General features: G+C 43.1%; 1 protein-coding gene across 1 annotated transcript in view; it reads left to right on the forward strand.

Moving 5' to 3' along the window:
* The window catches only part of dnajc6 (DnaJ (Hsp40) homolog, subfamily C, member 6), a gene marked incomplete at its 5' end in the record, with an annotated part of 47,697 nt that extends 22,284 nt beyond the window's left edge, over positions 1–25,413 (forward strand). Inside the window, 16 exons of the mRNA XM_080430677.1 lie at positions 6,722–6,771; positions 7,702–7,850; positions 9,693–9,815; positions 11,750–11,883; positions 13,285–13,479; positions 14,124–14,241; positions 15,420–15,499; positions 16,045–16,238; positions 17,749–18,129; positions 18,961–19,101; positions 19,904–19,996; positions 20,222–20,368; positions 20,752–21,132; positions 21,819–21,967; positions 23,386–23,562; positions 24,276–25,413. Of these exons, the coding sequence (XP_080286803.1) occupies positions 6,722–6,771; positions 7,702–7,850; positions 9,693–9,815; positions 11,750–11,883; positions 13,285–13,479; positions 14,124–14,241; positions 15,420–15,499; positions 16,045–16,238; positions 17,749–18,129; positions 18,961–19,101; positions 19,904–19,996; positions 20,222–20,368; positions 20,752–21,132; positions 21,819–21,967; positions 23,386–23,562; positions 24,276–24,377 (2,614 nt within the window). The 3' untranslated portion in view covers positions 24,378–25,413. The remainder of the gene's footprint in view (positions 1–6,721; positions 6,772–7,701; positions 7,851–9,692; positions 9,816–11,749; positions 11,884–13,284; positions 13,480–14,123; positions 14,242–15,419; positions 15,500–16,044; positions 16,239–17,748; positions 18,130–18,960; positions 19,102–19,903; positions 19,997–20,221; positions 20,369–20,751; positions 21,133–21,818; positions 21,968–23,385; positions 23,563–24,275) is intronic.
* Positions 25,414–25,623: the final 210 nt, after the last annotated feature.

Consider the following 25,623-nt stretch of genomic DNA (forward strand, 5'->3'; position numbering starts at 1 on the left):
TTGTAGTAAATGGTAGTCCGTGGCCTAATGCATATCAAACTGGGTATATTTATCCCCCTAGGTCGCGGCATATTTTTTTTGTGTTGAAATTCAATAGGGGAATCTTAGATCACGTTATATAAGAACTGTGTTCCAAAAATAAACAAATCATCCGGGCGTTTATTTCAGGGGTCCCAGGCACTTTTTTGGGGTGATTGTTAGAGGGTCAAGCATGTCCCTCCTCTGGCACTGTTCAAACTAATCTCTGTTCTGTTGTTTTGTATGACGCAAATGCAACTGAGATTTTTATAGTACCCAATAATCTTGATAATGATAATGTCATCACTGACTGCCTTTCTTTTGTGATGAAAAGAAACATAAGCAGTTTAGTACAAGGGAGAGGGGCTGAGACTGTGGGGGGTTTGAACTGCAGAAAACGGTCAAATGAATTGACACAATAGACAGTTGGAGTTCATTTGCACTAATCCTCTATAGGACTAGGTGGTAAAATATGCATACATGCTCTTAATGAGCCTGACCTACCTCCATGGCAGATACTGTCTCTGCATCGTTTATGATATTTCAGATCGGAGTTAAAAATGTCTTCTTTAAAACATATATATTCAAAGATTTGCACAATTTCTCCACGATTCAATAAAAAAAATTGCAGATCTACAAGCTCAAAATCCAGAGACTAAGCTAACCCCCCCTTGCTGCTATAGAAATTATATATTTATAAATCTTAATCTTTGCGTTGATGTTGTAATGCGGACCTTACTACACTTGCATTTCGCTGCTTGTACTTGACAAACAAGATTCTTGATTCTATTCTGGGCATGTTATATTCTGCAAACATTTGCAGAATATAACTGATCTACAAGCTCACAACGTGTTGAAATGTGATGTGTTGTGAGCTTGTAGATCAGCTATTTTTCGGCAAAGACATTTGGTGTAGAGGGAAAAACAGGGGATGAAGTGTATATGTTACAGGGTGAATGGAGAACCAGGGTGATTGAAGAAGGCTCGCTCGTTTTTACCCACCCAGCAATTCTGTAGAAGAAACACTAGAGGGAGCCACAAGCCAGGCTTGTGCACAAGCACATATGGCCGCGACCACCCACACACACACAGTCACACACACACACATGCGCGCGCACGCACACGCGCTCATGCTTTCAATGGACTGTTAAGATACTTTTATTGTGTTCTGCTGGCTTTTGTTTTAGTTTCTCCCTGACACACACACACACACACACACACACACACACACACACACACACACACACACACACACACACACACACACACACACACACACACACACACACACACACACACACACACACACGCACGCACACAGTGATCCATGAAAAGAACTATTCTGTCCCTATCGGTTTACAACTCGAACGGCGCTGTGTCGACTAGTAGAGCATCGGCCGGTCAGCGCGGGCACTCGCGCCTGGAGGCGCGAGGGCGCGCCTCCTCGGCCTCAAGCTCTACTAAGGCGGCGCGCCTCCGTCATGGACAAGCGTGTGCGTGTGAACGTGTGTTCAGCGCTCCCCTAGCGTAGCTTCCTGGTTGCTATGTGGGGGGGAACAACAAAAGACAGGTCCGCGTCGCATCAAAGCCCCGCCTCTTGGCGCCGCGTTCTCCTTCTCGAGAAGGAGAAGGAGGAGGAGGAGCTCCTCCTCCTCGCGAGCCTCGCATAATAAACCCCCACCTCGCAGCGCCGCGTCCTCCTTCTTTTGAAAATAGCAGATCTACAAGCTCACACTCCTTCTCCTCCTCGCGAGCCTCGCTAATAAACCCTGTCTCGAAAAGCCCCGCCTCGCTCCGAAGCCCCGTGCCTAAAAACGAGCGCTCTGTCTTCAATCTACCTGGTTCTCCATTCACCCTGTGACATATATACTCCTGGGGGACCCCGGTCAATTAACTATACCTAGGGTTTAAGTGGCGAAGACAAATTGTATTTTAAAGGGCTTTTCACATGAGGAGCGACACAATTCCTGCATGCGGATCTGCGGGGTCGCACTGTGCTCCTTGTTTGGGACACAAATAGAGCTGTAAACTGTGGTCCAATTACTTCATTAAGGGGGACTTACTGTATGTGAGAAAAAAACTCCTCCCACCTTTCCCCATCCATTCCTCTCTGAGGGCTTTAACCACATTAACCCTATAGCGTCCCTGTTCTGGGCATGTCATAATAGGTGAAGCGCATTGCGTTGTGAGCTTGTAGATCAGCCATTTTCGGCAAAGAGATTTGGTGTATTGGGAAAAAGGAGAGGACACAAGTATAGACCCCTGGAGGACCCCTGTCAATTAAGTATATAGGGTTTAAGCGGTGAAGAGGATGCTTTGTCTGTTACATTAGGTGACCCTCTCAAAGCCATGGCACATTTCAGCACGTCACTCATGTACACCTGGTGTTAACATGCAATCTGTAATTGGAAAAGGTTATCTATATCAGTGGTTCCCTAAGTTTTTAGCTTGAAGACCCAAATGAGAAATTAGGCGTTTGCCCGGGACCCAAACTAGAGAAAATAGCAGATCTAATAGCTCACAACGCGCTGCTTCACGCCACGTTGTAGACCTGCTATTTTCACTACTTCTTCTTTTTAAACGCTTTAAAAAATATATATTTATGGAAATTATTTGATTTATTTAATTGTATTCATGAAATACCTTTGAAATATTTTGGAATGAATTTAAAGGTAGGGTAAGTGATATTTTTTGGTTAAAACAAAAAGGTTTATGTTAAAAGCACTATATTCTGATAGTACTCATTGCTATAGAGTGTTTGTTCAGTAACAGGGGTCTCTCTGTCTCTCCAGGTCTTTGATAGACAGAAAATACATTTTCAGGTACTGTAGGTGACACCATTTCAGCCAATCAGGAGAGAGTACCCATTTATCAGCTTCATTTCTGTTCCAGTTCCAATTTTGCATGCTCATTTCTTTGTGTCATCACTTCCAATTTCACTTGTTTAATCTGTATCCTGTCTGAGTTCTCTGTCCTGATTCGATAGAATTGGTCTGAAAATGCATTATCTGTTTAATAAAGAGCTGGTGAGACACGGAGACTCCTGTTTACTGAACAAACACTCTATAACAATGAGTACTATCAGAATATAAAGCTATTTAACACTTATTTTAACAAAAGAAAATCACTTACCTACCTAGAATTGATGAAAAGTGATTATAAAACTTTTTTTAATCTTTTGAAATAATATATATTTTTTGAAAATGGAAGACACAAAAAAGGGGATATTTACTCGTCACCCATAAAAATAATACCATTAAACATATAGTATTCCTATTCTGGACATCATTTTAAGCAAATGTTTGGCAATGTGTCCCATTGTGTTGTGTTGTGAGCTGGTATATCGGCTATTTATGTTATTTGATGTACAACATAGTATATAGTTTGTTCCTGTTGGTGTATTATGCACCTGCATGCGGTAGTGTTCTTGTTGATATAGGGGAGGCCATTTGCTACTGACAGCATGTGAAAATAATAATTCAGCTTTTCTTTTTTTAAAGATTTATTTTTAGCATTTTTATGGTCTTAAAAAGTGATTATAAAACTTTTTTTAATCTTTTGAAATAATATATATTTTTTGAAAATGGAAGACACAAAAAAGGGGATATTTACTCGCCACCCATAAAAATGTGTCTGCGACCCAAACAGTGGGTTTAGATAATCCAGCAACACTGTTGTGTTTACACTGATATTTTTACGTGTTCATTGTCTGCATTCTGATCGGATCTCATTTTGCACCCACACTGTGTCAATAGAGGAAGGCTTACTGTACTGTTTAGACTTAATCATCGTCACATGTATTCACAGTTGTGTAAAGAGCCGTGACTGCTACAGTCAATGGTTCAGTGGTTAGATCCAATCAAAATGGGTCCTCTGTGCATTGGATTAATGTGTTTTCCCGCATCCAGATAACATATCTGAATGCAGACTGCATGTTAATACCAGGTGTAAAATGTCACTGTAACATCTACACAGACTATACTCTGAAGAACAGAGACAGTTGAAGGCTACATTATACTTTGTATGTAATATAAATGAGTATAAATCAAGCGATTTATTTTGAATATATAGTCTTTATGGCATTCCCATTTCATTCTGATGGTATATACCGCAAAGGAAAGAATGACGAGCTGAATGATTTAACCCATTCAATCCGGGCGGGAATGCAATCCGAACAGTTTTCTGAAAACCGTATGTTGTTATATTGGTGCTCGACCTTGTTCATGTCAAGGACCACCTAGTCTCGCGTGGCCAGACTGTTGCCTCCCACAATTTTCTAATGTTTCCGGTCATACAGTCTGGGACTCGGAAGCTCTGATCATGATTAGAATATAAACCGGATATGAAGCTTCCTCCCCACTTCCGTTTCGTCTTTACAGTCGCGCAAATGTATCCTAATATAAATACAAATCATCTAAGTTTATTTAGCTTGCTGCTTAGCAGAAATGGAAATAAAAGAATAAAATGTAAAGATATTTTAAAATATATTTTCGTGAACGGAAGTGCCAGCTTCCTCTCTCGGATGTCGGGAGTTGTAGTTCCAGACTCTATATAGCATTCAGAGATTGTGGAATAGTTGTCTGGCTACGCGAGACTAAGGACCACCCAAAATGATATGTATTTGGCCGCGGAGCCCCATCTGAAAATATTTAGTTCCAGGGACCCCCAGATTTGAGTAAAATAAAAACCCTTTAAAAATATACTGTATTACATATATTCATAGATTTGCTAAAATGTTCACGATTTTTCAAAAATAGCAGATCTACAAGCTCGTAGCGTGGCACTCGGTGCCGCGCTATGAGCTTGTAGATCTGCTATTTTTGAATAGCCAAAGTATAAAATAATGGTTAAAATGGCTAAAATCTAAAATGACACTGATGCGTTCCGGGATTGAATGGCTTATACATACAATGTGACCTTTTCTCAATAGATGCTAGTTTTGTCGATGTAGATATATGTTGGTTACTTTGTCCACGTTTTTGTTATTTAGATGTGTTTTTTTCTCGACCACAAATGTTAAGGACATTTTTAGATAGTATGTTGTATGCAATCAGGTTTGACGCTTACCTGGTATCCTAGTTCCACTAAGGCACTACAGTAGATCGTTCCCTTTGCACGCTACTTATGTGACCATTTACCCTGTTGCTTGTTGACTAGAGTTCACGCTTACTCATCTTACTCTGATCTGGCACCATTATTATCATTAAGTCGCTCTGGTCTGGATGAGTGTGTCTGCTAAATGCCTAAATTGCAAATTACCTAAAACAGTTCCTCCTTTGTCCAAGTTCCTCTGACTCTACACAGTATTATGCCATAACACCACCCGCCTTCGCCAAAGCCAAGTGTGGCAGCCATGTATGTATCTGTGGGGTGGGCGTCACAAAGACTTTCCACATCCAGTGTGAACACAACAGAGCGAGGCGGTTCCTGCAATTTCAAACAGCGTGAATATTGTGTGTCCGTGTGAATGCACCCTTAATGACCTACTGAACAAAGTGTCCTAATTGTGCACAGGTGTGTCTCAATCCTACGATCTTACTGTCCTGATATTATCTCAGGATAGATTATTATTATAAAAAAATTGACTTTATGTATATGTGAAAGAAAATCCCAGGTTACACTTTTCTTAATCCAAGGCCCCCTGTTTTAGATTGACTTCATTACATAACCAGGGCCAGGATTGCCTCAGGGCGGTGTGGCACCTTTCCAGGTCCACACAGCCCAGAAGAGAGATGGCTGGCCCAGATTGGTCTGGATACAGCAATTTACACAGGGGCCAGCATGTCAACTCCACTTGATACACATCAGCTCAATAATGTATTTAGTCTGAATGTGGCTAATACAATCATATTGACTATAAATGCTTTTACACTGATTCCGTCCGTCAGTCCGTTAACATCTTCTTGTCCATCGGTTCAATGCCGCCTTCAGTTGGAGTCTGATTTGAATGCACCTGCATACAGGGGTTCAGCACCAACCTCTCATTGTTTGAGACCTGTGTAATAATGGTATTGTTTTGGGTATTACAGCAAGTATCTTTCAGGATCACAATAGCTTGAATGTGTTTCTGCATTCTGTGCCCCAGGTTAACGTCATAGATCAAGGTCATTGTTACTATAAATAGAAAAAGATTGTCATCGCTGTCACAAGTTCCACCTTTCGGCGTTCTGCACGTTCAAGTTATATAATACCATTAAACATATAGTATTCCTATTCTGGACATAATTTTGAGCAAATGTTTGGCAATGCGTCCCATTGTGTTGTGTTGTGAGCTGGTATATCGGCTATTTATGTTATTTGATGTACAACATAGTATATACTTTGTTCCTGTTGGTGTATTATGCACCTGCATGCGGTTGTGTTCTTGTTGATATAGTGGAGGCCATTTGCTACTGACAGCATGTGAAAATAATAATTCAGCTTTTCTTTTTTTAAAGATGTATTTTTAGCATTTTTATGGTCAGTGATATATTAGGAGGATAGACGAGCAAACACCTCACTTTCACAAGGAGCATTATGGTTTGTGCACTAACTGGCTATGGCACCAGGCACCCAGATTTTCTGAAATAGAAAAATCTACTTGATTTTATGCTAGACAGTGGTGGTGAAATTCATAATTTGTCATGTTCCTCTCCATTTATCATAAACTTCCTCAAAAATGAAAATACAATGTTTTAAGTTAAGTTCCATCTCTTTGTTGCAGGTACACAAAAGGGGAGCTGGATATTGCTTACATCACGTCACGAATCATAGGTAAATACAAATGCCATTAGATCTTCCCTGAGATTTAAGTCTGTGAGTGTGTGTGCGTGCGTGCGTGCGTGTTTGTGTGTGTGTGTGTGTGTGTATGTGTGTGTGTCTGTGCGTGCTCCCAGAGAAAAAAAATGGAACACAGCTGAAGCCTCTTCAACACAATGTATAATTTAGTAATGCATTGTCTGACATTTAAATTAACTAGTTTTATCTACCACATCTATCCAGAAAGTGGGAGTGTAGATTGGCACAAAGTCAGCAAAAGAACTCGAACATTTAAAAAATGGACCAGAAGGTAGGCTTGCAGAAAAACAATGATTTTGGAGCCAGGCCAGGACAACAACATTTGCAAAAATACAACAACACAAATGAATGGAAAGACAAAGTGTCACCTCTGCCCATGACAGCCTACACTTCTACTGAGCTGTTTCTCTTATATTCACTTATATAATAAGTGGCAGGCACAACATAACATTTCAATATGAACGTATACTGCAGACTCCACCCTTTGATTTCTAATCAACCAACCACAGTACAATAGAAATCCACCCAAGATGCAACCCATGTTCTAATCAATCAGCTTACAGGAATGACAGGCACCCCTCAATCAGATCTTCAGGCACCAATCACCAAACTACACAGCTAAGCTTCAACGGGCCACTTCCCCATAACAGCATCTTCCTGTGCAGTTAAACAAAAATATATTAAAGACATTCCAGTCACAACAGAATGTGTGCATCATCTGTGTGACTGGGAATCTATAAGTGACAGGCATTACACTTACATACATTTCAATATGAATATATACTGCTGAACTTAAACATATGGGGAACATGTGTCTCCAAGAGGCAAAAGGGACTCCAGGCCAGGTGATAGAGGTTATGTACTGCATATAATGCATTTTGTGACATTTGGTTTTGTCTCTTCCAGTGATGACCTACCCAGCAGAGTCGGTGCAGATGGGCTACCAGAACCACGTGGAGGACATTCGCTCCTTCCTGGACAGTCGCCATGCTGACCACTACACCGTGTTCAACCTATCACAGCGCAACTACCGCGGCGCCAAATTCTCCAACCGGGTGAGGCTTAGAAGGTCTCCCAATATTTACGTTAACTCATACAGATATGCATAATCTTTGAATAATTGTTAAAAGTCAAACTGTGTAGGTAGGCCTAACTTTCTCAATTAAGCAAACGTAATTTTTTATACAATCTTTCAATGGAATATTTCTCGAAATGTATTCATTTATGTATTTTATCGTGAATGAATAAAAATGTTGACAACTTGTGCCAATATATTCTCGGGTGCTAGGACCCTGCAGCATTCCTTTATGAGCGGACCTTCTGTAGCCTGGCATGGTCAGGGCTATTTGTTATTTTTTTGCACTGGCAGATTTGTCTGGTTTCCAGGCTAGATCTTCTGTATCAAACGCTGCAATGACAACACAGTTACGAGAGGCGTTTCCAAAAAGACTAATAAAATGAATCTTAAAGTATGCAATAAGAATTTCACTCTAAAGTAGCAGCAAAGGATGACACCGTAAGATTTGAGAATGTTTCTCTCTAAAGTAGGTTACTGCAGTGTATGACTCATCATTGAGTCATTGACTCATCAATCACGACTGATGAGTCATCACATCGTGTCATGCTTAGAATTAATGTATAGAACGTGTTTTATTCGATATGAAGATGCGGCTGGCCTCAAATATCGGAATATTCGGATACTCATTCGTAAGGTTGCTATTCAAACATAGTTTATTTAAAAACATTTGTTTTATCACATTGGATGGGTGCCTGAATTTTTTTAATAACAACATACCATGGGTGCCAGCATTCTCCCCATTGACTGCGCTTTGCTGTTTAAAGCTCTAGACTCCACGACGAGCAAATCCATGTAAAAAAAAGCATGCATTCATGGAGCGCGATGACCCTGGCTACATCCTGGAACGATAACATTTCACTCGCGAGTTACAACGGGGAGGGATCGCACATCGTGCATGACAGGTTTTCCCCACCGGAAACAGATTCGGAGATACAGACGTTTCAAAGTAGGAAATAGACAGGAAGCGGATGGGGAGCCATGTTTTTTTTCCGGTGATCCATCTGGCCCTTCCTTCTCAGGATCACAGTGGGTACTCCCAGAGCTGCTCTAGCCCCTCCCGTGTGGAAAAAAACTAAAAAAACAAAAAGACACAAAAACCGTTTATATACTGTTTTGGCACTCCGCGTCACTTTTTGCACCTTTTGCAAAACCGTATATATGCGGTTTTGGCACCCCATGTGTTAATATTATTATATTCATCACTGCACAGCCATCTCACATATTATGTACAGCGGGTGGAGTTATTCTGTCGCTGTCTCCTTGTTGGTGTTTCAGCTAGTGCCATGCAGTGTTCCCATTTGTAAAAAAAAATCTTAATAACTTAAGCCATACTTCTTTGTACAACAAATATTGAAACTAGCAGTTCTACAAGCTCTACGAGTTGCTATTTTTAGCTATTTCTGATTTTGGGAAAAAAAGAAAAAAACATTTTGCCAAAATCGGACAAGTTGTCCCATAATAGGGATGCCAGGGTTAATGTGGTTAACAGACATTTTTAAATAGTTAAATTATGATAGTATCAAACATAAATATCAAACACATCAGACAGTCTACATTTCCCAAAAGGAAATGCATGAATTTAATTTAGTCTGACCAGAAACAGGGATAAAAAACCCCATGTGGGAGTGTCTGGTGTTGTTGTACCCTTTCGTTTCACCTCTATGTACAAAACTGCTTAGATAATGCCCATCTCATCTTTACTCTCCCTCCTTGTCTCCTTCCTTCTCTCTCTCTCTATCTCTCTCTCTCTCTCTCTCTCTCTCTCTCTCTCTCTCTCTCTCTCTCTCTCTCTCTCTCTCTCTCTCTCCCCCCTTCCCAGGTGTCAGAGTGTAACTGGCCATCCCGCCAGGCTCCCGGCCTCCACAATCTGTTTGCTGTGTGCAAGAACATGCACAACTGGCTCAAGCAGAACCCCAAGAATGTGTGTGTAATCACCTGCTCGGTAAGAAGAAATTCAACCCGGATTTATACTTCCACTGTACCACAGATTTTGACGTGGTTGTACAATAAAGTGAAATGAGGCCTTACAGTATAGCGTGATGTTAATGCTCAGCCTTCACTCTCAGCCATACAGCATTCTGTATTCCACCTTGGCTGTGTGTTTCAGACCTTTCTAGTGGAGCAATGGCTTAACTTTAAATTATCCTCAGCTCAAGCGTATCTGTTTGGAGATTGTGTAAAAGCAGTTAGTTGAATGGGCAATGAATTAGAGAAACCTTTCAAGCCTACTTGACGCGTCTCGCGAATGAAGTCACCGAACCATCAATGGCCATAACTGTAAGCATTAAGAGACAATACAGGATTATTTGGCCATCCTCCACTGAAAAATGTTGTAACTGAATGAACAGTACATACAAGGAAGGGGTAAACCATAAGGTTTTGCCCTTTTTTCTCCCGCCTTCCTCTCCAACTCCTCTCTGTGGTCACTCCTTGGATTTGGATTTTTGGCCTGCCTTGATTCCAAGTAAAACACAGCCTGGAGTAGTTAAGGTTTGCCCATTGTTTCTGCTGAGCTTTAGTTTCCATCATGCCTGTTACCCTGCGTTCTGCTGGGACTCAGCTAGTCAGACAGACAGACAGACAGACAGAGAATGAAACCCCCATGACAAACTAAAAGAAAGTAATTCACACAGTGCTGTATGTTAGCTTTGGATGTCCTCTGTTAAACCGTGCCGAAAACTAGCATGTGACTCATGGTGTCACAGCACGGTCAATTTGATGGATTTGATGGATAGATGAATAGATAGAGTTTAGAGTGGATGGTTGAAACTCAGGAAAACAACAAATCCAAGGCCTTTCAGTGAAATTACCCTGTCGTCCGATTTTAATTCTGTGACAATAAAACTGTACACTGTCAAGTGGGCTGGTTCTGTGGTTTCTTTGTGTTTTAGCAAGGCAATCCAATCATGATCTCCACCACACAATTCAGTTCCTAATACAGGATTTGTAAAAAAAAATATCTCTGCACAAAGAGGTATTTGATTTTCCTAAAATAAAAACCTTTTTTTCCCTTCTTCTTCCTGACTTGAACCTCAAACAAACCTTAAACTTGATCTATTTGTAACAATGTGGATATATTCATCAAACAAAGCATTGACTGTATAGTTTCAGTTTTAGCAGTGACAGCTCTTTATTCTCCCCTTTATTCCCCAAGCTTAGTAGGAACACATTCTTTCAGCACTTTACCGCTTTCAACCCTATATACCATCAAACTGTAAAAAATAGCTGATCTACAAGCTAAAAATCAGATTTTTTACAAGCCATCATTTTGTTGTTTTCATTCGTGAGGAATATAAAATGGCCGACACGCGACCATCACAAATTCAAGGTCTGGTGAACTAAGGCTATTCAGGAGTTTCACATTTTCGCACCAAGAGTTATTGATCATAAATAATGCATACTTACCACTGAGCTCATTACGATCCATCCTTTATGCTGTGAAACCAGGATGTATCTGATGCTAACTCAACCAAGCTCGCAATGTTGTGAGCTTCTAGATCTGCTGCCTATTCTCACTGAATTTTCATATTTTTGCAGAATGTTTGCCTGTTATGACATGCCCACAATAGGGACGCTAGGGTTCACGCGGTTAAATGTCTGTTTGCTGTCCAAGGAAAGCTTTACAGTGGAATTGAGTACAAAGGACCCCAATGGAAACAAGCCATAGAGCTTTCGTGGGTTTAAAATCCTCTTAACAGACCTTGTATTGAACTGTAGTTCCCTGTGCTTGTCTTTGCAAACTGTTAATAAAGTATTCAATCAATCAATCAAAACAACTTATTTTAGATGTTTCCCAATAAATCTATCTGTAATATCATGACCACTGTCATGTCATGTAGCACTGTGCCCACTGGACACTCTGTGCTGTTTCAACAGGACGGTCGTGCTCCCTCGGGTGTGTTGGTGTGTGCCATGTTCTGCTTCTGCCACCTCTTCACCAACCCAGTGCCCGCAATGCAGCTTCTCAGCGCCAAGAGACCAGGCTCCGGTCTCTGGCCCTCACACCGCAGGTTAGAATCCCTCAAAGTGCTACTGTGTGTGTGTGCGTGCGTGCGTGCGTGCGTGCGTGCGTGTGTGCGTGCGCGTGTGCGTGCGCGTGTGCGTGTGTGTGTGTGTGCGTGCGCGTGTGCGTGTGTGTTGTATGGTCTATGTAGGGTTCGATTTGCTGGGGGGATATAGGTCATTTATTTTGCCATTGAAGATATGTTTGATCCCTGCTTAGTTCTGGTCAGAGTGAATTTAATACATCCATTTCCTTTTGGAAAATGGAAATTTAAGTTTGATAATACCACACTTTAATTTCTCAAAAAAGACCTGCTATTTTAGCTATTTGTCATATGAAAACTTATATAGGGTTAAATAGTTAAGAAAATTCCCCACCCTCTGTCTGGTTCACAAATCAAACCCTGTCTATACTGTATGTGAAGGTTGGGTGAGCTGCCCTAGGGGAGCTGCCACTCAGTCTCATTAGTATTGACGTCATTAGAGAGTTTCGCTGTTTCTCCGTGCCAAGACACATTTTGTGGGTGAAACACTGAGATCGGTAAATCAGATAAGGACCATCTTTCAACCACCTCTGCGGTCGATTACCAGCCTCCTTCCCCCTTCTTTAGCAGCCTTATATGAGCCTGTGTTTCTGTGATCAAACCTGTTGTGTGCAGCGTGCATCGAGATTTATTGCAGCAGTCCTAATTTTGCTTGACTCCAATTAATAGTAATGAATATTTACCATTTTAGTACTATACCTACTCCATCCTTATGTACTCAAATGTTTTATATTTAAAATGTAACAGTGAAACAGTCAACCTTGAGTCCATGTTTATAACATAATGCAATGTGTTTGATCAGTGACCTATGGAGTGGTGCATATCAGACAAGATAAGATACTGTATAAATGTATAGGCTTATTTAAAAGTTGATACGGCATTGACGTGGATTGTTTTATGCAGGTAATCTTTTTATTGTAAGGCCAGAGTACACCAGAGTGATTCAGTACAGTATAGCCGTAAAACAAAATGTTTTAACTGTTTTTTTTTTGGGGGGTCTGGGGACCCCCAGGGGTCCTTGGGGGGGTACCAGGGGGTCCCCAGCACCATATTTTATACTTTGGCTATTAAAAAATTGCAGACATACAAGCTCTGTGAGCTTGTAGATCTGCCATTTTTTAACAATCCTGAAAATGTGTGCAAACAAAATATATATTCTTTTAAAGCAAACATTTGTAACTCAAATCTTTGCTTCTGGGGGTCCCTGGAACAAAATATTTTTAGATGGGGGTCCGCGTCCAAATACATATTTTGGGGGTCCTTGACATGAAAAAGTTTGAGAACCACTGCAGTATACAGTACAATGCAAACGAGTGAAGGCCCCCCTGTAGCATCAAGAATTCCTTTCTCTGTGTTCCCCTGCAGGTACATAGGATATGTGTGTAGCATGGTGTCAGAGAAGCCCAGTCTGCCCCACTCCAAGCCCCTGGTGATAAAGACCCTGACCATAACCCCCGTCCCCTGCTTCAACAAGCAGCGCAGCGGCTGTCGTCCCTTCTGCGACGTCCTCATCGGTGAGACCAAGATCTTCAGCACCGCGCAGGATTACGAGAGGATGAGGTAGGACGCCTAATACCAATGCTCGTCCTCACATGCACAAACACACAGAACACCCCCCCCCCATACATTGTCCCAAGATAAACATTTTAACCCATTAAAACCAGGAAAGCATCGGTGTCATTTTAGATTTTAGCTCTATATAGCAACATAGGTTTCTCGGAAAACTCTTTAATAGGATGTAGAACAGTGGTTCTAAAACATAGCAGATCATATACAAGCTCACAGTGTGTCACGTTGTGCCGTGCTGCGAGTTTGTACATCTGCTATTTTTGAAAATTGAAAAATCTTGAAAGTGAAAAATCTTGAATATTTTTTTTAACCCAAATCTTCTCTTCTGGGGGTCCCTGGCACAAAACATTTTCAAATGGGGAGGGGGTCAGCGGCCAAATACAAATCATTTTAGGGGTCCTTCGCACAAAAAACGTTTGAGAACTACTGATTTCATTTGTGAACATTGGGTGAAAATAGCAGATCTACAAGCTCACAACGCGTGCGACACATTGTGAATCAGCCCCAGGTCTTAATGGGTTAAATCCCTCCATCCTCTCCTTTCTCTCTCACCCATAATACGGTTATGTACCACTTACTGTTCTTCTCCTCTCTTGTGCCATGTTCTCATTGTGTGGTTCTAACGCCCTCCCCAGGGAGCACAGGGTCCAGGAAGGGAAGGTGGTGTTCCCCCTGGGCGTGAGTGTCCACGGGGACGTGGTGCTGTCCGTCTCTCATATGAGGTCCACCATCGGGGGACGTCTGCAGGCCAAGGTACTAGAAAAAACACATATAGCCAGAGGTGTACTGCCTGTGTGTGTGTGTGTGTGTGTGTGTGTGTGCTACACTGTTTCATTTCATTTTTAAAGAGCAGCTGGGTCCATATTGTGACGTATTTCCTAGTGAAACTGGGGAGCTGGGTGCTTCCTCAGCCAAACAGCGATGGGGCGGATCACTGACTGAAAAACTTTTAAATGGACGTAACAAGGCACTGCTGGATCAAGTTTATGTCAAATAAACGTTTGTTTATGTTTGTAAACAAACATTTTAAAAACTTGTGTTTTAGTTGCATCTATTTGTAAAGCTGCGCCCACCATCTTTGGTCGACATTCTAGAATGTAACACCGCCATCTAGTGTTAAGCAGACTGATTGACAGTGGCCTGTCATCTCATGTATTATGTTTTTATTTGACAGAAAGTAATTAAGATTGGACTTTTATCGACTTTTGGTATAAACATACAGAGAAATGTAATCTTTTCTCCAAAAATTTCATCTACCGGTATGTCTACATTATGACCACAGATATACTCATTCATTTCAGCTGCTCTTTGTAATCCTACGTTGTCAAAGTATAAGTACTTTGTTGTATTTCAAATAGCAAAACGGACCTATCTACAGGCTCACAATGTGTCGCACACGTTGTGAGCTTGTAGATCTGCTATTTTCACCCAATTATGTTCACAATATTTGTCGAATGTTTGCCCATTATGTACAGTATATGACATGCCCAGAATAGGAATGCCAGGGTTCATGTGTTAATGATCTGTGTGTGTAAAAAATCGATAGATTAAATTAAGTCAAAGCAATAATGGCAAAATGATGTTATGTACAGAGCCTGTTTCTATTAGCTTAATCACATTAACCCTGGTGTCCCAATATGTTGGGCATGCCATTACAGGCAAAACTGTTCACGACAATTTCAAAAACAGCAAAAATACCAAGCTCACAATTTATTGAGATGTGACGTGTTGTGAGCTTGTAGATTTGCTATTTCTTGTTGCTATTTTTGAAATAGGACTTACGTGGTTAAAGACATTGAATGGCACATTCAATGTTACATTAGCATTGCAGTGGTGACACATCAGTCCACTGGGTCATTTACATTCACAACAACGTGACCGTGTCTTGTTTTTTTCCGACCTCCAACCTGGTGTTGTCCTCGTCATTCCAGGTGTCCAACACCCAGATGTTCCAGATCCAGTTCCACACAGGCTTCATTGCTCCAGGGACCACCGTCTTAAAGTTTAATAAGTAAGCACCTCTCTTTTATATGAGTCATGTCACCTCGTGATTTCAGCTGATAAAATAGTCCTCCTGAAACTCGTTATGTAACAATACACTGTTTCACTCGTGGCTTAAGATGTCGATACATTCGTCAGACGTTCCAAATTTGTCTTTTTAACATATCGTCACTCTCGGGTGGAAACAATACATGGAAATGGAAAAAATAACCTGTATTCTAATGGATCCAATGTAGTTGTCATTATAGTCACAAGCTCTTGTTAATACTTTTTGGTTCGATAGTTATAAAAACCACAAACACACTTAACTTTAATTTTCACTTTCAAAGTGCGGCCCGAAGCCCCGAACTCTAGATGTGAGGCTGCTTAGTGGCCCGAACCTCTAGTGTTTCTAAAAGAGTGAACATCACCTGTCTTCGCTACTTCTGTACCACATTATTGTATGATGAAGTAGGGCATTAATTTGCATAAATATGGAGATACAAGGTTTCTGCCCGACAGCAACAATATTATCCATCCTCCCCTCACTCACTCACTCACTCATGAACTCTCCAGGCCAGAGCTGGATGCGTGTGACTCTCCAGAGAAGTATCCCCAGCTGTTCCACGTGCTGCTGGACATGGAGGTGGAGGCGGTGGACAAGCAGAAGGACCTGACCCCGCCGTGGGAGCAGTTCCCCTGTAAAGACCTCAACCCCACTGTCCTCTTCTCCTGCCACCAGGAGCACCAGGACGCACTGGCCATTGCTGGTACTGAAGACACACGCGCGCATGCACGTGCGCAAACACACACACACACACACACACACACACACACACACACACACACACACACACACACACACACACACACACACACACACACACACACACACACACACACACACACACAAAAACACACACACACACACACACACACACACACACACACACACACACACACTGGACAAGATATCCGGAAACCACGCTGATGCACATTGCACACTCATGGCTATAGTGCACATGCACATGCACACATATGCACATACATTTCAACGTATGTACAGTATAGTGTTTTACTGTGCATGCACAGTGTACACACAAGATGACAGTCGAACTCACTCACTGAAATGTACACAAAACAACACCTAATGGACTTTCATTTCTTTCTCTGCAAGATGAGATGGAGGGGTTGGACCTGGAGGGTAAGACAGTAGAGGAGACGATAGTGAACTGTTCCCTAATGTTAGTCAGCAGCATCAGGGCTGGGTTTGGATCAGTTTCAATTCAATCACTCATATTAAACACAGAAATACTGAAAAGACTTTCGGTGTGCAAGTGTAATGCTAACCAACCATGCCTTCAGGAAATTAAAGATGAAATGGTCTCTCAACAGCAAATGTAATGCTGTTAGCCCTTGCATTATAAACAAATTGAATTGTAACTGAGTCAGCCTTGGCCCTGTTAGTGATAGTGATATTTCAATTTGGGAGGAAAATGTGACCATTGAATTCTATTAGCTTACGATACTGGCCACTGGGAACTTGTAGTGAGAAACTTAATTAAATTATTTAAATCCTCATTGTCAAACCCAATAATACTGCCAAGTAAACACACAATTTTATTTTTTCTTACTGTGTTCAAATGAATGCTTTTCATTCACATCAGGGACAACAGCCTAAATGTCAGTCGAAACCAAAGTGAAATATAGCTGCAGGTTAATATTTGCCCATCACCTGATTTACTGAGTAGCTCCCTTTTCTTGTGCAGTATTTACTAGGCTGTCTATATTTTTTTTAACAGGTTGAATTGTTGCAATCTGTTTAATCAGATTCCTCATTTTTGCCCTTTAGCTATTAGCACAGATGCTAAACCCTAAGCCACCTGGCATGTACTGTACCTGTAGTCTAGTGGTTAGCGCTCCTGTAGAATGCAGTGTTGGTAACATATGGTAATGTAGATCAGAGCATCAGGAGACAAATGTTAACGTTGTTTGTAGCTAAATATAGCCGATAGTTCCCATACTGCTTTTCTGCATCCCTCCTATTTCTCCCTCTATATCCTATATTTCACTCTGCCTTATCAACTCATTTCCTGTCTCTTTATCTCTTAATCTTTACTTTTCACACTTTCCCCCCCCTCTCTCTCTCTCTCTCTCTGACCTGCACTCATCTTTTATGAGGCTCTGTCCTCTCTCTCCCTCCTGTTCTCTTCTGCCTCTCTGCTTCCATCTGTCATCCCTCCTTCGCTCTCATTCTATAATGTGTCTGTGGCCCCACAGAGCCCAGTAAGGGTGGCGGTCTGGAAGGGCGAGGCCACGGCGACGAGAGCGAGCCCTCGGACGACGAAATGCTCTCTCTCTCCAGTCAGCAGAGCAACACCAGCACGGCCCCCCCGAGACCAGAGCAGCCCCCTCACCATGTGCCCGCTGCGCCCCCGCCTGCGGAGGAAGTGGACCTCCTGGGCCTGGGCGGGGATGGGATCAACCCCCCCGGCCCCTCGTCTCAGCCCCCCTCCACTGCGCCCATGACCCAAACGGACCTCCTGGGTGACCTGTTTGGAGCCCCCCCTCAGCAGAACAGTGGAGCCTCCTCTGCCCAGTCCACACCACACAAAGTAGCCCCTAACACTGCCTCGCCCTGCCCCTCCCCTGCCCCGCCAGGTGAGATCCCTGTGTTAAAGTTCCAGTCTTGGGGGCACGGTTGCGCAGTCGGTAGTGCTGTCGCCTCACAGCTAGAAGGTCCTGGGTTCGATTCCCACCGGGGACGCTGTGGGCGCTTGGGGCGTGTCTTCTCCTCCGCGTCATCAGCGCCCATACCCTGGGTGGGGTTGGCGAAAGGGCCTACTCTGTGTGGAGTTTGCATGTTCTCCCCGTGTCTCTCAGGGTAGTTAATACCCTCACAAAAACAGGTAGTAATCCTGGTCGCTATACCGCCTCCCCCATGACAGCCGGGGTGCCTGATGGAGGAGAAGGGAACTGGTTGGAATAACGTGTTCCTTCCACGCGCTACGTCCAACCAGGGAAACTCCCCCCTGTCAGGTGACAAGAAGGTCAGTTTGCTCTCATGCATTGAAGGAGGCATGAGCTCGGCTCTGACCTCCTTAGGCTGGTGAGGGGAGTGTAGCGCCCAGGATCACTTAGAAATTGGCACCGGGTGAAAAAATAAGGGTTACAAAATCGCGGGATAAAAAGAAGTTCCAGTCTTTAAACTAGATACACTGCCCGAATGCAGTATTCTATTAACTTCAACTGATCTGTCCAAGCACTCCTTTTTGGAGTGCATTTTCTATCAATAAGGGAAATAATTGGAATTGCAATGTCCTTGGTTGTCTCTGGTTATGTACAGGTCATCACCCTACTATGATAGTAGAGTAGATAGTAGTACTATCTAATCTTTAAAAAAAAAGGGCTTTACAAAAAACACTCACACATTTGAAACAACTTTCTAATGGTAATTTATCAATCAACAAAGAGCGTTTTGTTTCCCCTCAGCATTGGACCCCTTCGGGGCAGGTCCCATGCCTAAACCTCAGGATCTGAGGTCTTCGTTCCTTGGAGCAGGTAATGTGGGGCAGCCAGACCCCTTCCTGCATGCTCGCTCTCCGTCTCCCACTCTGCAGCCTACAGGCATGGGTAAGGCATGCTGCCGCCAAGCTGCTGGGCGCCTCCTGTACCCGCTCTCACTGCACTCACTGCACTGACTGGCTCCTCTCTGGGTTTAGTTTTTTCAGTATTTGGGCACTAGCTGTCACATAGGTTTGTACGTGCGTTAGCCCATTCAATCCGGGAATGCATCCGAGTCATTTTAGATTTCTTTGGCTATTAAAGAATAGCAGATATACAAGCTCATAGCTTGTAGATCTATGCTAGCTGTGAGCATGTAGATCTGCTGCAAGCTCTGCTAACGTATGTTGCTATATCAGTGGTTCTCGAATGTTTTCATGTCAAGGACCACCCACACTTTTTGCTGTTGTTGTTGTTGATTAATTAAAAACACTCCTTTGCGACACTCTTATGCTACGCAATGACTGTTGTTCTTGCAATGTTGTATGGTGGGCAATGCATGGTGTATTATGATACATGGTGCGTGATGATGCATGGGAGCTTACGCCACCCATCTGCTTGGTATTGCTTGAATTATCAGTAGCATATGTAAATTACAATGTATAATACATCGTAGCTATATATATTTATATTACCTTCTTGAACACAGATTTGGGTGGAGACACTTATGTTGTATTGAGCTTTTTTGACTAAGCCCAGGACTAAGCTATACAAGTTTCAGGAAATAGCTACTAGGTTAGTTGTACTGTAGGCTGACACATTAACACGTCATAGCTCCATGTTATTGTCAAAGTATAGGGCTCCTATCGAGAGTGGCGTGACCTGACTGACTCCCATCCCAGCTGTGACTAACCTTTCTGTGCTCTGACAGGCCGGAGCTCCCCGGGTCCCCCTACAGTCAACCTCCAGCAGCAGAATGCCATGGGGGGTTGGGACTGGAACAGACCTGTTACCACATGCGCTGGTATAACACATACACACACACGCACGCACACGCACGCACGCAGCATGCACTTGTGCATTGTTTATATGTCAAACAGTGCCTTCTAGTGGTTTGCGTAGAGCTCATGTTTATCTCATTCTACTGGTTGTCAAACACCGTAATTAAAACAGTGTATTTTGTAACACAGCATGAGGCTTTCATTTGGGCAGTGAGTTACTCCACTTGACATTTCTCTGTTTATTACAGCACCTGCTTCAGGAGGAGGCTTTGGTATCAGTCGGTCAGCCACCACCAGTCCCACCAGTTCGGTCCACAGCACCCCCACCCACCAGACCAAGCCCAACAATCTGGATCCTTTCGCTGACTTGGGCAACCTGGGAGGCAGCCTTTCCGGTCAGTCATCAGCAGTCGTCATTATGTGTACTCTGCAGCTTAGAACCAGACCAATATGTCAGTCTGGCCAATGTAGCAGCCATTAGTTTTTGTGTTTTGATCGGTATCGGCCAATATGCAGCCAATGTGTCCCAGATTTGAACCACTTTCAAGTTTCAACCTGCCGTCCTATTTTGGGCATGTCATTTATGTGTGGACATTTTCAAACGTTTTCCCAAAAATTATAAAACGTTTTTCACATTGATTATAATTGTACTTTTGAGTAATATATAAAATATTGGTCAATTTATCGGTAATTGGTAGTCTAGGACTCAAACTAAAAACTAAAAATCTCTTACTCTTACTGTCTTTGTCAAAACCCCTCCTCCGTTTTCATCCTGTAGGAGGTTCTGGATTCTCCAGCAAGCCCACCACCCCTACTGGTAGTACCCCTGCCTTTCCTCCTATGGGCTCACCGTTGCGGCCCCCTCCCTCTCCGCAGCACGCAGGTGGTTGGCAGCCCCACACAGGAACTGGCTTCCCCTCTTGGCAACCTGGGGGCGGTGCTGGTGGTGGTGGTGCTGGCGGTGCTGGTGCCAGCGCTGGCGGTGGTGCTGGTGGATGGCAGGCCCAGTCACAGAGCCCTACCCCCCCACAGCCCAAGCCCAGCCCCAGCCACTCCATGCCCCACAACTCGCCCCATAACAGACCTAACTACAATGTCAGCTTCTCTGCAATGGGAGGCGGCGGTTCCCCCGGTGGGGTGAAAGCACAGGCCACCACAGGTGAGTAATGTCAGGGGGGAGAGAGAGATTAATTTGGAGGGAGAGTGCAGGGTGAAAGATGGCAGAGAAGGATAGAGGGAAAGGGAGAGACGGGGAGGTGATATGTAGTTGGAGAGAATCAAATTCAATACTGGTTTGAGACTGCCACTGAGAAGAGAATAGCTTCTCTAGCAACTGAAAATAATAATAAAGAAAAATAATAATAAGTAATTATTCACAATGTGTCCACAGTAAGTCTTCATTCACGCTGGGCAAGACCTAGCCGGTTGAGTGTCTCAATGGAAGTACTGGAATTTGGCCGAAATACGGCCCAAGGAAATGACGTTGGCGCTTTACAAATCTGTTAAAATTCTCCGTGAATGAAACGAGTGTTGTGATTGGTCGAAAAATATCGTTTCCGGGGGAAATACGTACGACGGAAGTCTCGCCCCCTATAGACACTCTCTGCTTTATTAGGTCGTGATCAGGCTTTTCTCTTCGCAGATGAGTAAGGCTGGGAACGAGGCTAGTCTTCATTAGGTTAAATTGTACATTGGGGAAGAAAACAAAACAGCAAATACACTTTTGGGAGCATTAGAGTGTGACGAATATGTGCTGAAATCCCTCTATATCTCTCTCTCTCTCTCTCTCTCTCTCACTCTCTCTCTCTCTCTCTCTCTCTCTCTCTCCCCCCTCCCTCCCTCCAGCTCCCAAGCCTAGGGCATCAGATGCCAACTTTGATGACCTGCTGTCATCTCAGGGCTTTGCTGGATCCAAGGAGAAAAAAGGACCCAGGACTATTGCAGCGATGAGGAAAGAGGAGATGGCCAAAGAGATGGATCCCGAGAGACTCAAAGTAGGCGTTTGAAACAATTCAAAACATTAACCCATTCAATCCGGGAATGCATCTGTGTCACTTTTAGATGTACAGATCTACAAGCTCATAGCGTGGCACCAAGTGCCGCGCTACGAGCTTGTAGATCTTCTAATCTTTTTTTTGCAAATAGTCATTTCTTTTGCAAATCTTTGAATATATATATTTTTTAAAGCGAAAATGTTCTACAAATGTCTTTTAAATCTTAAAGAGGTGGTGCCATGTTTTTGCACTTTTTCTGTTTTCCATGTGTCTATGAGGTTGATAGAACTTCATTAAGCCCCCCGGTGGTGTTTTTATGGTGTTTTATGTCTTCTCTGACTATTTGGAGTTTCTTCCTGGAGGCTGAAACCTTGAGGGTCAAACATGCCAATAGAGAAACAGCGCTTTAGTGACATCACAAAGCCCAAAGACACAAAGCCCTCCCCCTCATTATCATAACACAACAGGTGTGGGCATGAGGAGGAGGAGGCACTAGGACAGGTGGGTGGTGCTAAGGTGGTGGAGGAGGTGCTAAGGTGAGAACCAGGTATACTTAATGAACTGGAGGCGTGTCCACATAAAAACAACATTTTAACACTTACTGTACACTTTTATTTTTTTGAAAAAAATCCTTACATAATAATAATACCTTATGATCAGGTTTTAGGGTTGAAAAATATCATGGCACCCCATCTTTAACAGTTGTTTTTTTTAATTTTTTTACTTATGTTGCTATAATATAGTGGTTCTCAAACTTTTTTCATGTCAACGACCACCCAAAATGATGTATTTGTCTGCGGACCCTCCCCCCCATCTCACAATATTTTGTTCCAGGGACCCCCAGAAGCTTGGTTAAGATGGGTTAAGTTACAGAATAAGACGCAAAATGGGTCACAGTGTCTGCCATCCGTTTCTGAACCATCCCACACAACCAGAGCAATGCACTGCAAAGGTGTTCATTTAACTCTGAGACATACATACAAATTAATTAGATAATAAAAACATTCATACAATGTCAACATACTAGACAAGTAAAATAGCAAAGAACAACATGGATATACTGTAAATGGAACCTGTTTACAACTCAATTAATCGATGGTTAGGTCCAGCTGCTACTCAGCCAGATGTTTATGGAGGACTTGAGGTTAACAATGGAGCTAATCGACTTAAGGAACTGGAGGGAAGTTAATACTCAACATAACTTCAATCAATCAATGATCCTCAACCTTTTTAATTTCAAGGACCCCCAGTTCGTAATCTGCACAAATTCCTCAGTGTTAATTTCACTCTTTCATTTATACACGCTCGGTGTTACAGACTTGTCATAGAGCTGGGGAACTCTTGGAACCCCCTCAAAGACCCCCTTTCAACCTATTCGACCCCCTGTGACCCCCCACTGTTCGGTTTGTGTATCCCAGATACTTGAATGGATCGATGGGAAGGAGCGTAACATCCGTGCCCTGCTGTCCACCATGCATACGGTACTGTGGGAGGGAGAGACGCGTTGGAAGCCCGCGGGCATGGCCGACCTGGTCACTCCAGAACAGGTCAAGAAGGTCTATCGCAAAGCTGTTCTGGTGGTCCACCCAGATAAGGTGAGAAAAGTCGCGCACACTGGGACACGCATTCATATACTTTTAGTTACAATGTATGCACAATGTGGGTACACTGCATCATGCACACGCATAGACACGCACACAAGTGCACAAAAAGATATAGATGCCCGTACCTACTGTAACTGTACTCTGACACACACACACACACACACACACACACACACACACACACACACACACACACACACACACACACACACACACACACACACACACACACACACACACACACACACATACATACGCCGATTGAAAGAGAGTTGAATAATCTAACTTGAAATCATAATAGTATGTAGGTGGCCTACATATTTATTTATGTCTTAGCTTAGATGTTACAATAAGCGGTGGGTAACTTCTCCACATGATTAACCATGATGACAAAGACTTTCAACACCTGTCTCGTCTCTTTACTTATGGTTTAAAGGTAGGGCCAGGGCCATTCCTACATTAATTTGCACTGTGCTACTCGGCAGCTTTTTTTCGGACGGTGTGAATGGTTGTTTTTTACCGACTCAATAGCCTATCAAGATCTTCTGGTTCGATCGAATCTCGGACTGAGGAGGGCTGTTCTGCAGACACATAATGGTTGTGAATAATATTATATTCCGCGTCGTGGACCACTAGCGAACCCCCGGTTGGGGGGCCCTGATCTAGAGTATACTAACTGATGTATATTTTCGTATTCCTTCCAGGCAACAGGGAAACCCTACGAACAATATGCCAAGATGATTTTCATGGAACTGAATGATGCCTGGTCAGAATTTGACAGCCAAGGACAAAAGGCACTCTACTAGGCAAAAAAACAAAAGTGACAGAGGAGCAAACATTCCCAAGGATTCCGCCATCTCCTCCTAACTCAGACTCCCAGCCACTTCTGTCTGAACGCATCTCCATCTTCCCGCCTTTCCACCCTCCTCCCCAGTCCCATCAGCTGCCTTCACAGCTTTAACCTTGTGTCTCTTCTCTCCACTCGCACTGAAGACTCAAGGATTACAGTATCCTGACCTACAGTGACATTGTGATAACTGATTACCAGTATCTCTACTTTACCTTTCTACTGTCTGTACCTTGTACAACTCTGTCCTTCCATGTTGAGTGTCCTTAGCCCTAAACCAACACACAAAAAAAAAAAGTCACTGGTACTGTAAAAGCAAGCAGAGAGATCCTGACATCGTCGTTTAGATGTAAAACACAGAACAGAGAAACATTTGATTCTGTCATAGATCACTAGAGAGCCTAACACATGGAAGAGGATTAAGCAAAAATACAAATAAGATGTCAAAACCTAGTATGGATGGAAATTCTTTAGAGCTTTTCATTTGAAACTACAGATACTTGGCCAGTGTAACTTCATCAGTCAGTGATGTTCAGGTGTTCGTGTTATCCTCGTAGGGTTTGGTCGTGCCAGTTTAATAAATCACCCAGGCTGGGGTCAGAGATATGTACTCAACAGCATGTAGCCCCAGTGTCAAATGTAATTAGGTTAGACTACATCCCATTGTCTGGAGGGACTACATCCCATAACATGGAGGGACGACATCCCATAGCCTGGAGGGACAATTACTCTGCGATTGGCTAGTTCGTATTTAGGCCAACAGGCCTACCAATGGTGTAACCTCATCAGTCACCCAGTGACTCAGTCAGTCAGTGAATGAGACGTTTGCGTTTATAGGGCTGGCCCTGCTTTTGTGTCAATGTCAAAAATACATTAAATCAGGGGTGTCAAACTGCTGGTCCGATGGGGTCCACTCCAGCCCGCAGGATAATTTGGGGGGAAATAATACAAATATTCACATCCATTTTATTATCCACCTGTGTGTGGCAGCCATTCTAACCTTCCTTGCCACTGCCACGCCAGCAAAAATGCTGTTGTGTGAACATCAGAAACAATGGAGGCAGCAGGTAACCAACCGTTGTGTGTAAACACCTACTGCGAGAGCCCCACTTATGTCATCTCACCTCTGTGCACCACTGCACTGAAGAAGAGATTCGGGGATCTTGCAGGAAATGTTTACAGTTAACTAATAGACAATGTGAAGT

Source organism: Gymnoscopelus braueri, assembly GCF_963280865.1.
Source record: "Gymnoscopelus braueri genome assembly, chromosome: 6".
Classification (NCBI taxonomy): domain Eukaryota; kingdom Metazoa; phylum Chordata; class Actinopteri; order Myctophiformes; family Myctophidae; genus Gymnoscopelus; species Gymnoscopelus braueri.